General features: G+C 47.6%; 2 protein-coding genes across 3 annotated transcripts in view; one reads left to right on the top strand and one right to left on the bottom strand.

Moving 5' to 3' along the window:
• Positions 1-740, bottom strand: part of LOC102432598 (retinitis pigmentosa 9 protein homolog) — a 16,232-nt gene extending 15,492 nt beyond the window's left edge. Inside the window, exon 1 of the mRNA XM_023751055.1 lies at positions 475-740. Within this exon, the coding sequence (XP_023606823.1) occupies positions 475-647 (173 nt within the window). The 5' untranslated portion in view covers positions 648-740. The remainder of the gene's footprint in view (positions 1-474) is intronic.
• FKBP9 (FK506 binding protein 9) overlaps positions 7-13,509 on the top strand; it is a 28,469-nt gene continuing 14,966 nt past the window's right edge. For both annotated transcript variants that reach the window (XM_023751052.1, XM_006085431.3), the window contains exons 1-5: positions 7-90; positions 7,917-8,062; positions 8,446-8,635; positions 9,248-9,393; positions 11,420-11,609. In XM_023751052.1, coding sequence (XP_023606820.1) covers positions 7,975-8,062; positions 8,446-8,635; positions 9,248-9,393; positions 11,420-11,609 — 614 coding nt within the window. In that variant the 5' untranslated portion in view covers positions 7-90; positions 7,917-7,974. The remainder of the gene's footprint in view (positions 91-7,916; positions 8,063-8,445; positions 8,636-9,247; positions 9,394-11,419; positions 11,610-13,509) is intronic.

The raw sequence follows: 13,509 nt of genomic DNA, 5'->3' as shown, positions 1-13,509 counted from the left end.
CGACGAGTGCCCGCGCACCGTGCGCAGCGGCGACTTCGTGCGCTACCACTACGTGGGGACCTTCCCCGACGGCCAGAAGTTCGACTCCAGGTACCGCGCCCCGCGGGCTCTCCCGCTTCCCTCTCTCCGGACAGGCCTTTCCCTCCCGACGGACCTCCCCCAGCTCCGCCCCGCGGACCCCGCGCTCCTCCCTCTCCCTCCTCCTACCCCTAAGCCCCGCGACCCTCAAATCCCTCCCGGCCCTCGGGCTCCCCAGGTCTTCTAATCCGGGCTCCCCAGGTCTTCTAATCCGGGCTGGAATCTTCCACACGACCTTGCGCAGCGGAGTTGGGGCAAGTCACGCCCCTCCTCTTTGCCAGTTCATGTACACGCGCGAAACCCGTGTGAGAGCCACTCCGTGGGTCGACCGACCCCGGGGTCACTGTGGCTGAGCGCCCGCCGCCCCCTTCGCGTGCCTTCCCGCAGGCCCCTCACCTAGTCTGCGGTGCTCCAGCCGATGATAGCGGCCGCTGTGTGTATGGAGAGATGACCACGGGCCAGGGGAGTTCTAAGTGCTCTCCGTAGAATGAGCTCACGTAATTCTTACAGCAATTCTCCGAGGTTGGTACTGTCATTACCCTCACTAAGCCAGTGAAGTTTGAGGCCATTGAGGCGAAGACACTTGTCTAAGTGGAGGCCGACTGAAACCTCGGACAATCCAAGTCCAGAGTTAACAGGCCTCTTCGGCTCCAGCTCCAGGCCCTCCCCGCAAGGCTTTGTTACTAGTAGGTCTGTTGGGGCACATCTCAGTGAGTCACCCGACTAGGCAGAGAGATCTGTTGAGCATCCGCTCTGTGCCCAGGCTGGGCAGGCTCCTTACTGAACTCGTCCTTTTAAGCCTTCTCTTACCTTCTCTGGCTTTGTTTTTTGAAATTGTAGACCATGAGTGAATCTACAAAAGCTGTTTAGCGTGCTATGAGGCCCATAGCAAGTGCTCAGACATGCGTGTGCTTACTATTGTTTCAATCACTTCTTTTGTTTTGGAGGTAGAATTCACATACCAAACAATTCACTCAAAATGTACAGTTCAGTGGTTTCTAGTATAGTCACAGTTGTGCAAACATCACAACTATCCAATTCCAGGACATTTTTTTTTTCATCACTCCAAAAAAGAAATGAAAACATATATCCACACAAAACCTTGTGCATGCATGTTCACACGTCATTATTCATAATAGCCAGAAAGTACTACAGCCCGAATGCCCATCAACTGATAAATGGGGAAACAAAATGTGGAATAACCATAGAGCACGAGGAGTGGAATTGCTGGGTCCCATGGCAACTCTATTTCACTTTGTGAGGAACTGCATTTTCCAACAGTTGACTGTGCTATTTTGCATTCCCACCAGCAGTGCATGGGGGTCCTAACTGCTCCACATTCTCCCAGCACCTATAATTGTTTTTTTAATTATAGCCACTTAATTATTGGTGGGTATGAAGTGGTATCTCATTGTGGTTTTAAGTGGTATTTCCCTCAGGCTAATGATGCTGAGCATCTTCTCACGTGTTTATTGACCGTTTGTGTGTCTTCTTTCATTTGCTTCTTTAGTTAGAAATAGGGAAGAATTTCCTGCTTACACTGGTGTTATTTAATAACTAGAGGCTCGGTGCATGACATTCGTGCACTGGGGAGGGGGTCCCCCTCAGCCCGGCCTGCACCCTTTAATAGTCCAGGAGCCCTTGGGGGATGTTCCACTGATGGCTTAGGCCTGCTCCCCTTAGGCCCATGGGGAGCGGGCCTAAGCCATTAGTCGGACATCCTTAGTGTTGCCGCAAAGGTGGGAGAGGCTCCTGCCACTGCTACTGCGCTTGCCAGCCATCAGCCCAGTTTGTGGCTAAGTGGTGATTTCCCTGTGGGAGCGTACTGACTACCAGGGGGCAGCTCCTGCGTTGAGCATCTGCCCCCTGGTGGTCAGTGCGCATCATAGCGACTTGTCATTACACTGTTTGGTCGATTTGCATATTACCCTTTTATTATATAGGATTCCCACTAGCACAAGTTGTCTGAGACTTTCTACCCTGTAGCCATGGCAACCACTTTGAGGCGGTGTGGGGCAGTGGAAAGAGCACAGAGGGGCTACCGTCCACTCAGCAAACTTGGATGCAGTGTCTGCCCCTGAAGGGACTGTCCCCCCCTGCCCCTACCACTGACAGTTCAGCAATCACATAGTGAGGTAGTACAGAAAGAAGAATAGCACACACTTCAGTTTCTCACATAGAGTTCACATGGAGTTTTTATCACATGTCCTTACATACATGAATTCATTTAATCTCAGATGAATTTGTTTAACTTACAAGACAGCGAGGTAGATACCTCATTCCCACTGAAGAAGCCGAAGCTCAAGAAGTTCAAGTAATTTGCCAAAGGTCGCTAGCTACTAAGTGGTGGGGTGGGGCTTTGAACCAAGGCATTTTAGTGCCAGAGCCTGTGGTCTGCCATGTATAAACGATGGAAGAAAAGCAAGGAGCTATGGAAGCACACGGAAGGCTTAACCGGATGTCATGTTGGGGTGGGGTTCCGGATGGAGTCCTGGGGTTTCAGGGATAAGACCTGAGGAGGGTTACAATTTACTGGGAGATGCTGAGGGGTGAGGGTTGTAGGGAGCAGAGGGTGTGTCTGGTTAAGGGAAGAGCATATGAATAGTTGAGATCTGGAGTGGGAGCATTGTGTTGGGGACATTCAGTCTGTTTATTGTGGCCTGAGCTGGGAGAAAAGAGAGGTGAGAGGAGGCCAGAAGAGAGGCGCTGTGGCCAGCTTTAGAGGGATGTTGCCTGCTTGGATATGGTGTATGGACTTTGACTAAGGACAATGGAAAGCCTTTGGAGAGTTTTCTTTCTTCTTTTTTATTGGAGAGTTTTAATCAGGGGAACGAGGGGCCAGATTTGTGTTTTACGAAGGTCCCTGTGGCTGCAGTGTGGACAGTGGAGGGCACACAGTAGGTGCTTTACTAATGTGAGGTTTTCCCTCTAGGGCCCCCTTTCCTTTGGGATTTTATGAATTATTAGGGATGACTTTGCTATTCCTGCTCGAAGAACTTGAGGGAGGAGAAATCTAAGGTGTTTTGGGCTTTGGCTGCTGATTCGGAGATTGTGCCCAGAGGGAAACCGTGGCTGGATGGCTGTCACCCCGACCAGAGTCATAAACCTCACAGGGCCTTTCTTTCCACAGAGCTTTCTTTCTTCCTGCATCTCTGCCTGGCGCTTGGGAGCAGTTGGTGATGGTTCAGCTTATGGGCATTTGCAGTTGCCAAGAGATCCAGCCCTTCAGCCCTTGGCCTGGTTTGGTTTTATTCGGAGCCTCTGTGGGCTTGTTAATACGCCCCTGTGGCTGCTGCTCCAGACCCTAGGAGAGGACACCAGCTTTCCGCCTGCAGGTGTCCGTGGGACTCCTGCTCTCACTCTCCAGGTCTTGGAGCGCCTGGTCAGCCAGTCCTGATTCAGCTTTTAGGAGTTTTGCCGTATTCCTAGCACTCCTCTTGTTTGCTCGGATTTCCTTGGGGGACTGGAGTTTAGCAGTTCCTGTGATCTTTAGCAGGCAAACCAAGCATCTGGTCATTTCATTCACAGCCTGCAGGCCTTAGGGTCCAGAGGTTCAGTAAATATTATTGTGCGCCTACTACATGCCCTGCTGGGTGGGATGCTCTGACACAGCTCCAAGCTTCCTTCTGCCCTGCCGCCTTCCACCCGCAGGCTCTGGGAGGCACAGGGCACCCACCCTTGGCCACATCCCCTTTCTATTCATCGAGATTCTGTTTCTTCATTTCTAGGTCAGTTCCTGCTCATCCACTCCCTTTCCACCTTCCAAGATGTAGTTGCCATCTCTTGACATCAAGGAACTCCTTTCTGGTTTTCTAAGTCCCCATTTAAAAAGAGGAGCTCGAGCCCTAGCCGGTTTGGCTCAGTGGATAGAGTGTCCGCCTGCGAACTGAAGGGTCCCAGCTTCGATTCCAGTCAAGGGCACATGTCCAGGTTTCGGGCTCAATCCCCAGTAGGGGGCGTGCAGGAGGCAGCCGATCAATGATTCTCTCATCATTGATGTTTCTCTCTCTCTCCCTCTCCTTTTCTCTCTGAAATCAATAAAACATATATATTTTAAAAAAATAAAAACAAATGTTTAAAAAAAAGAGGAGCTTGGGAGCTTGGGGAAGGAATGGGCTTTGGGGACCCGAGAGGGAATGTGTTCAGTTTGCCTTATGTTCTTCTCAAGGTTCATCCTCATTGCAGATTGAAACCTACACTTACCAATAGAGCCACGGTATCTGTGCTTTAAGAATACAGCCAGGGATAGTCATTTATCCGGAGGAACATGCTGCCAGGTGGTGTGTGCTTGTGGGTATACAGTTGAGGGAGGTGCGTGTGATGGTTTTACATGATGCCTCCAGTCTTAGTGGGCTTTGGGCTGATAATTGTGAAGAGCATCATTGGAGAGTACCGCAGGCACCTCCCATCCCCCCCCTTGCACCTCCCCCCCTCGGGGCAGGGGAAGGTACAGGTGTCAGGGGCAGCAATGGAAGGGTCTGCAGCAGAGAATGAGCAGGGGAGAAAAAATATTCTGGTGGAGAGGAAAGGGGGGTGTTGGAGGTGCTGGAGGATTTCCACTTGCCTTCCTAGGCCCACTTTCCCCGTTCCGGTGATACAAGGGGGTTATATCAGCGACCTCCTTGTCATTTGGCTTTTGGTTGGGTTCAGCCAATGCGGCATCAGCCAAAGAACAGAGGGAGGGAGGTGAATAAAGATGAGATATTTATCTCCCAGGCTCCCTGTCTGTAGAGTCATGGTGGGCGGTGTCCCCAGACCTAAGGTCCCAGCTTAGCTTCTGTGGGGTGCTCTGAGCTACCCTCTCTGTCCCTGAATCCTTCAGGCCCATCTGTGACAGCAGTACTCCCTACTGGTCCCCTTGGGTACTGCATCTCCCTGTCATTTCTCTGCACCCGGCACACACACACACACACACACACACACACACACACACACTTTTTTGCACACAGCCCCCTTTATTACACTTCCCTGGAACTGCCTCCTTTGGGTGTATCATCTGTTTCCGCAGTACTCGGCCTGGGATGTCTGCAAAAGGTGTCCATCAGCCAGATGCTGGGACAGGTTGTGTAACGGCTCATTCCCGAGCTTCGTTTTCATGACCAGCGCCGGGCTGGGCGCTGCACGGGAATGTGTGCCAGTTGTACTGATCAGCACAAATGTGCTCAGAACAGCTTTATTTTTCCAGATGGTCAGGGTTTTCAGCAGTAAATAAGACTGGCCGGCCTCGCACCGTTAGTTTCTTGAGTATGTAAATGTTCTTTTAGAAGGTGTTTTCTGTTTTTAGCACTTCGTTTACGGGGTCATCAAATGAAGAAATTAATACTGCGAGGCAGTAGCAGTCTAGGGAGGCCCTGTGCCTGAAAGGTAAGAGTTGAACAGTCCTGGGTTCTAGCTTTTCCCCCCCCACTTGGCTAACCAGGTGAGTTTGGGAAGTGTTTTCACCTTCACGAGCCCAGGTATCCGCACACACCTTAAAGTGTTGTATGAGGATCCAATGAGGAGTATATGGCAAAACTGAGTTTGCCTCTGTGCCTCACATCAGAAACACTCTCTAAATAGTAGTTATTATTAAACATTCTGGTGGCTTGGTGGTTGAGCGTCAGCCTATGAACCAGGAGGTCACTGGTTCAATTCCTGGTCAGGGCACATACCACCATTGCAGGCTTAATTCCCAGTAGAGGGCATGCAGGAGGCAGCTGATCAATGTCTCTCTCTCATCGTTGATGTTTCTATCTCTCCCTCTACCTTCCTCTCTGAAACCAATTTTTTAAAAAGATATATATATATATATATATATATATATATATATATATAAATGCATTCTTTAAAAAAATGTTCTATATTCAAGTGCTGTGGATGGAAAACATAGTTATAAAGTAGTCTTCAGCCTGTGCATTGTTGCTGTCTGTGCGTGTTCTGGGTGTGGGGAGTCTTTGAAGCCTTGAGTTCTGGTCATTATTAACATAAACCCACCAGTTAGATGGTGGTTCGGGGCATGGTGGTTCCGGCCCGGCCACGGCCATGTGGAATTCAGAGCTGGCATTCGAGGGAGAGGGAGCGGCCGTTGGTCCTCCAGAGGTTGAGGGTTCAGGTGTAAAGCCGCCCAGGGCACAAAGCTGACCAGTTCTTTTGTCCTCTGGCTTGTTGGCCTGCACTTGGAATTTTTTGTTCTATTCACTGACCTTGGAGAAAGGAAGGCTATTGAATGGGCCATAAAACTGAGGACAAAGGGAAGAAGGGAAGTGGGGGTGGGGCCTGAGGAAGCTGCCCTGCCAGTGGGAGGAGGATGTGCTGTTGTCCCCAGCCTTTTTTTAGAGAAAAGGAAGAAAAGGTGGAAGTCATTTACCAAATGAAGGGCAGTGTATCCTAATGAGGTATAATCCAACCGCTCTTAGTGTTTTATTACACAAGTATTACATGATCATTTTGAAAATTAAGAGAGCATTAAAGGGAAGACAAATCACTTGTAATCTCCTACCCATAGATTATCGTTGATATTATTTTCATGTGTCGCCTTGTGGATTTTTTCATGTGCACCTATATATGTAGATCCATAATGGGATTGTTTTATACTGTGGCTTTGTAACCTGCACTTTTCTCTTAATGAGTGTATCCTCTTTTCCAGTGAATAGAAATCTGTTTGGGTTTTTTTTTTTTCAATTTTTTAATTGAGGTATAATTGACATATTACATATTAGTTTCAAGTGTACAACATAATGATTTCATATTTGTATGTATTGCAAAATGATCACCACAGTGTAGTTAACATCTGTCACCATACGTAGTTACAAAAATTTTTTCTTTTGATGGGAAATTTTAAGACCTACGCTCTTAGCAGCTTACAAATGTGAAATATAATATGGAAATTATTAACTATAGACCCATGCTGTACATTACATCCCCATAACAGAAGTCTGTTATTTTTAAAATTTTTATTGCTTTTTTAATCTGGTATTTTAAAATGGCCATACAACCTTTATTGTATGTATTTTTTTGTTTTTTAATGTTTTTATTGACTTTTAGAGACAGAGGAAGGGAGGTGGATAGAGAGATAGAAACCTCATCAATTGGCTGCCTCCTACACACCCCCTACTGGGGATGGAGCCTGCAACCCGGGCTTGTGCCCTGACCGGGAATTTAACTGTGACTTCTGTCCTGGTTTATAGGTTGTTGCTCAACCACTGAGCCACGCCGGCTGGGCTAGGATGATGTTTCTAGGTACCAATCACACAGAAATGGAGTAAACTGGGTGCTCTCCCTCCAGGGAGCATGTCCATGCCATTCTCTCCCTCCTTTTCCCCCCACAGGCATGTATTCCCCAAGCTCTAAGGGACCCCATGAGACTTGCAGCCAGGGGAGCAGTGGGCAGCGGCAGCTCATCCCAGGCCCACCCCCTGAACCTGTCCGCAAGGCCCCTTTCCTTTGACCTCCCAGCGAGCCAGAGCGGCCCAGCCTGGGCTCTCCTGTTGCTCCTTCTGTGCCTGTCCTTGTTTCATTGCCCTAAGTGTGTTTTTTCTGCAGTAAAAAAAGAAAAAGGAAAAGAAATGGAGCAAACTAATTTTAGTAGAATTGGAAGTTATTTTTCAAAACAAATTATATATATAATATATATGCGGGGGAGTTATGCTGATGCTATCTAACTAGACTTGCTGGCAATATTCACAGAAATTTAAAAAATTCCAGTGCTATAAGAACAGTTCCCATGTCAGTAACTCTTCTGTAGGCTTTTTGCTTGGCAGTAACCTCACTCAGTCCGCGGGTACATGTTCACAGCTGGGTTTCACTAAGGGAAACGTTATTTATACTTTTCTTTCTCTCCCTACCTTTTGGGTCGTCAGCTACGACAGAGACTCCACTTTCAACGTGTTTGTGGGGAAAGGACAGCTGATCGCAGGGATGGACCAGGCCCTGGTCGGGATGTGCGTGAACGAGAGGCGGTTTGTGAAGATCCCCCCCAAGCTTGCTTACGGGAGTGAAGGCGTTGGTAAGTTTTCGTTCCGTGTTTGTCAACACGTCTGCAGAAACAACCGAACATTTGCAGGCTGTTCAGTCAGGCCGCTGGGAGAATCCTTGGAAGCTTTCGATTGTGGGGAGGAAATTAAGAACCAGCGAACACACACACACACACACACACACACACACACACACACAGCTAAAATTTCTCTTAGGGTCATTTCTCCTAGATGTGAAGTAAGGCGTTATTAACACGGGTGTAGTGAGTATTACCCTGGCTGAGAGGAACATTCTATTTTTCTGTTTTCTTTCTGTTTCATTTGGAGGACATGGGGCTCAGTTTGGGATTGGAGGCCAGTGTCCCCTTGAGCCCTCGACGGCAGCTCCTCAGTGTGAATTCTCTCTCATTTCCAGCTGGTGTGATCCCCCCGGACTCACTGCTGCATTTTGACGTTCTTCTGATGGATATTTGGAATTCGGAAGATCAGGTTCAGGTTCACACTTACTTCAAGCCCCCGAGCTGCCCTCGGACCATCCAGGTGTCCGATTTCGTTAGGTATCACTACAACGGGACGTTCTTGGACGGGACACTGTTCGATTCCAGGTAAGTCCCATCCATGCTCGTATCCGTGAAATGCCCCGAGTCCCTCCATCTCACCTGCTTTTCACACCCATGGAGGAACCAGGAAACGGACTCTTCCCAGCTTTCACCAGCGTTAACTTCTTCACAGTGCCAGAGTCCGCATTGTAAAATATCTTAGAAAAACCTAAGAACAGGGTTTATCGAAATTAACAGTATTTTGAGGTCTCGTTAAGTGAAGGGCCCTATGACCAAGGAGTTCATGCATTTTTTGGTTCATTTTTGTAGTTTTTCCACGGGAGGAGGAGGGGAAGGCTGCACGTATAGGAAGCTTCGAGAAGTGTGGGCAGAAGGTGCTAAGCTGGGGAAGTGATCCTTTCCCCTCACTGTAGGTGTGTTCGGTTAGACAGAAGAACAAGCCTAATTTTGTGAATTGCTGTGGCTTAATTACAGGCTTTTTATAAAATTCTAGGACGTGTGCTCTATGATTAGGAGCAAAGATCCATATATGCACGTCTCCAGGCATGGGGATGGGTTCATTGCTCAACTGAGATGTGGGTAACAAAAACCCTACTGAGGGGTGAGTTAGAAATGCCCTTTGGTATGGAACTTCTCCCCTTTCTTGTTGGTTTTCAGTCATAATCGCATGAAAACATATGACACCTACGTGGGAATTGGCTGGCTGATTCCTGGGATGGATAAAGGGCTGCTGGGGATGTGTGTGGGGGAAAAGCGCATCATCACCATTCCTCCTTTTCTGGCCTACGGAGAAGATGGAGACGGTAAGTCCTTCTCACTCTCATGCCACTCTCATCTGTCCTTTCTTTGTTTTTAAGATTTTTTATTGATTTTTTTTTTTTTTAGAGAAAGAGGAAGGGAGAGAGAGAGAGAGAGAGAGAGAGAGAGAGAGAAACAATAATGTGAGAGAGAAACATTGATCAGCTGCTTTCTGCATGCCTCCGACATGAGATGGAGCCCGAAACCTGAGCACGTGCCCTGACTGAGGATTGAACCGGCAACCTTTTGGTGCACAGACAATACTCAACCAACTGAGGCGCACTGGCCAGGGCTGTCCTTATTTTTATTGCAGTGATTAATGCAACTTGCTACACGAAATACCCCAGACCTGTTGGTCTAGACTTGCACTGTCCAATATGGTAGCCACTAGCTACTTGTGACTATTTACTGGTACGTGGCCGAGTGCTCCTGTCCTGGACGGTGCAGACGCAGCGTTTCCGTCTCTGCACAGTCGTGTGGGGCAGTCACTGCTAGTCCAGCTCATCTGCTCTCTGATGACTGAGTGGCGGGAACCTCCACGTGTTCACGGTCATTGGCGTTCACAAGGAAGCCGTCTGCCACTGCCTCGTAAACTATAACCTTGGACGCCAACCACTGCCCAGCCTGTGTTTTTCCCACCAGCGAAATGAGATTCGAACTAGACAGTCCAATCTTATCGATGCTCCGGTGGTCTCATCCTTGCCCATGGACATTCGTTCGCATTGGCTCCCAAATTCTTTTGACATCATCTACGTGCACCCGACATACATCATAAAACTAAATGCCTAGCTAAATATGAGGAACATTACTTATTTATTTTAAAGAATTAATAATTTAAATATTAAAAAAAGGTTTATTTAAAACAATAACTCTTTAAAAACTTTACACTGTACTCAGCTGTCCAGGTATCACTTTGAATAGGTGAATTGTATGGGAATTATATCTCAATAAAGTTGTTAGAAAAAATGACAACGAACAGTCAATTAGTACGTGCTAATGCTAGAAAATTGTAAGCCCTGAGGTGACTTTTAAGGTTTTCTTTTTTTCTCTTAAATTACAAGATTCAGAAAAGTACAAAAGATGCATATCCTACTGCATACCCTCACACACACACACACACACACACACACACACACACACACCCTGGGGATGGGCCACACCTTGCATTCCGGAGGCTGACTCAGCAGCCTGTTTCAGCCGATTTCATCATCCCCCTGAGGGAAGGACCGCGTGGCTCACTTGCCCAGGCCTCCTCCTCTGCCTGGTGAACAGTGGCAAGTCAGAGCGTTGAGGTCGGTGGTTCGTCAGTGAACTCACTTTCATCCCAAAGTCAGAGCGTTGAGGTCGGTGGTTCGTCAGTGAACTCACTTTCATCCCAAAGTACTGCACTTAGAGGTCATTATTGGTGGTTGCTGATACGCAGGACTCCTCGCTGTCGGAAGATCCAGGAGAGGCAGTGCCATCCAGAGGCGAGATAGAAACGACTCGAGGACTCTTTATATTTCAGGTTGCGGGTGTCACTTTTTCTCTGACCTCAGCTAACTTTAATTTTATTTATATCTGGTTTTGGAGGCACCTAGAGGATTTAATTTTGCATATTGTCTCTTTGAAAAAAACTGGCTGTGTATTCCAAAGAACACGTCTAGGTAGGAGCAGACCCGAGCTTTGGAATTTGTGCCTTTAAATGTCATTTGCATTTCTACACAAACACGCCCACAGAGGTATGTCTTGGCGTTTGCATGTGGGGGTACCCACGTGGAGCCTTGATTTGCCAGCACAAGCGTAGACAACATGGTCGTAGTCGTCTTTTATGTCATTCATGTCACTTTGCTCCTTTTCCTGAGGGAGTCAGGCTTCAAATTGTACCTGCCGGCCACGGTGAGACACCAGGGGGAACCGCCCAAGAACATTTGTCAAAGAATGAGTTACACACACACACACACACACACACACACACACACACACACACACGGGGTGTTGAGTGGCAGTTCTTGTGTCCTGATGTCATGACCTTCCTGCATTCCGCCCCAGGGAAGGACATTCCTGGGCAGGCATCGCTGGTGTTCGATGTTGCCTTACTGGACCTGCACAACCCCAAGGATGGCATTTCCGTCGAGAATAAGGTGGTCCCTGAGAACTGCGAGCGCCGCAGCCAGAGCGGGGACTTCCTCAGGTATCACTACAACGGCACGCTGCTGGACGGCACCCTCTTTGACTCCAGGTGAGGACCAGGTCTGAATGCCCTTCAGTGCTGACTCCGAGTTAGTCTTTCCAGCTCCGACACAGGCTGCTGTTTGCTGAACTGAAGTCCTTCAGAGGCTGGTAGAACTGTCTTCCCCTGGGGGCCTGTGGGGCCTGAATCTGCAGGAAAATAGGGGAGGTTCAACTTAGACGCCCACCAGCCCCCTCTGCTGTGCTCAGCTATCCAAGTGCACACTCAGCTGTGGGGCCCACGATGGGAAGTGGCCAGAAGGGAGGTCCAGGCAGTAGGCTGGGAAGGGAACAGACTGGGTGGCAGGACACCTGGGTTCCAGTCCCTGAGCACTAGCTGTGTCGCTTTGGACAGCATTTGACCTCCCTACGCTTCAGGTTTTTACCTGTGATTGGCACCGTTTTCACAGAGATGGTTAAAGACATAAGGGAGACAAAAGCGCTTGCCAAACTTTACAGGCTTTCCTGTTACCGCAGGGACGGGCTGGGTGCGCTCGGCTGCCTTCCTGCGGTCGAAGAGGCTAGTTGCCCAGCCTCTGTTGTGATTCAGAGTCGTGTTTGGTTTACAGGGCTCAGCTGCAGGTGTGTGGATGGCTGGGGCCTGCCTGTGTGAGGTGTGTCTTGCCCCTTCAAATGGCCTGTGCTGTTTGGAAACCACTCCTGTCGGGCAAACAGTGGTGGCAGCAGTCTCCCCGTCTCTCCGAGGCAGTAGACTTCGGTTTATCTACCAGTGGTTCTCAACCTTCCTAATGCCGCGACCCTTTAATACAGTTCCTCATGTTGTGGTGACCCCCAACCATAAAATTATTTTTGTTGCTACTTCATAACTGTAATTTTGCTATTGTTAGGAATCGTCATGTAAATATCTGATATGCAGGATGTATTTTCATTGTTCGCGACCCACAGGTTGAGAACCACTGATAGTCAGCCAGAAACATTCAGAAGAATTGTTATATGGGATCATTTTATTTGAATAATTCATTCTTCCTGCTCCTGGGGTCTCTTCTTCTAAATTTTTCATTTGGTTTTCTTTTCGGGGAAAAATGTAACAGTCATGGTTCAAAATGAAAGCCACGTACGCATTATGATATGTTGTTCCAACATTCCCTACTTTATTATATAAGTGAAACAATGCAGAGGTATATAATAGAATATAATAATTTCCCATCAGCCCCTTCTATTCTCACTACCAGCGTAAATATTAATAACTTTCCACAGTCCCTCTCCACTCTTATGAATGCATTCATGCTTAAATATTCAATCCATCTGGAATTGGTTGTATTCAATGTGACAGTAAGCATCAAACTAGTTTTTTCCAGATGGTTAGCTAGTGCTTCCAACACTCCTTATTGAATAACTGTGTTTTTCCTCACTCATCAAATATCTGGCTTTTATTATGTACTAAATTCTTAAAATATACTTTTGGGTCTTTGTCTAGAATTTTTATCCTTTTCCATTGGTCTAACTCTTCCTGGGCCAGTGTCATACCTTAAACTATTTTAGCTTTCTAATTAGTATTCTTTTTATTTTTTCAACATTATTATTTTTTACTAAGTGATACACTGACATAGTTCAAAATCCTCAAAGTATAAAAGTGTATACAATGAAGAATTGTTCTCCTATCCTGTCCTTGACACCCAGTGCCCCTCTTCACAGGGAAGTGGTATTATGAATTTCATCGGTCATCCATACATATACATTGAAATACATATTCCCCTATTTTAATTTTTTGCAGGAATGAGAGCTTGCTATATCCTGCACCTTCAAAACAGTATTCTTTCTTTTTTAATCCTCACCCCCCAGGATATGTTTTTATTGATTTTTAGAAAGGAGGGGAGAGCCCTAGCCGGTTTGGCTCAGTGGATAGAGCGTTGACCTACGGACTGAAGGGTCCCAGGTTCGATTCTGGC

Source organism: Myotis lucifugus, unplaced genomic scaffold, assembly GCF_000147115.1.
Source record: "Myotis lucifugus unplaced genomic scaffold, Myoluc2.0 scaffold_18, whole genome shotgun sequence".
Taxonomy (NCBI): domain Eukaryota; kingdom Metazoa; phylum Chordata; class Mammalia; order Chiroptera; family Vespertilionidae; genus Myotis; species Myotis lucifugus.
The sequence above is the reverse complement of the archived record's forward strand: the minus strand, read 5'-3'. Positions and strand labels throughout refer to the sequence as shown.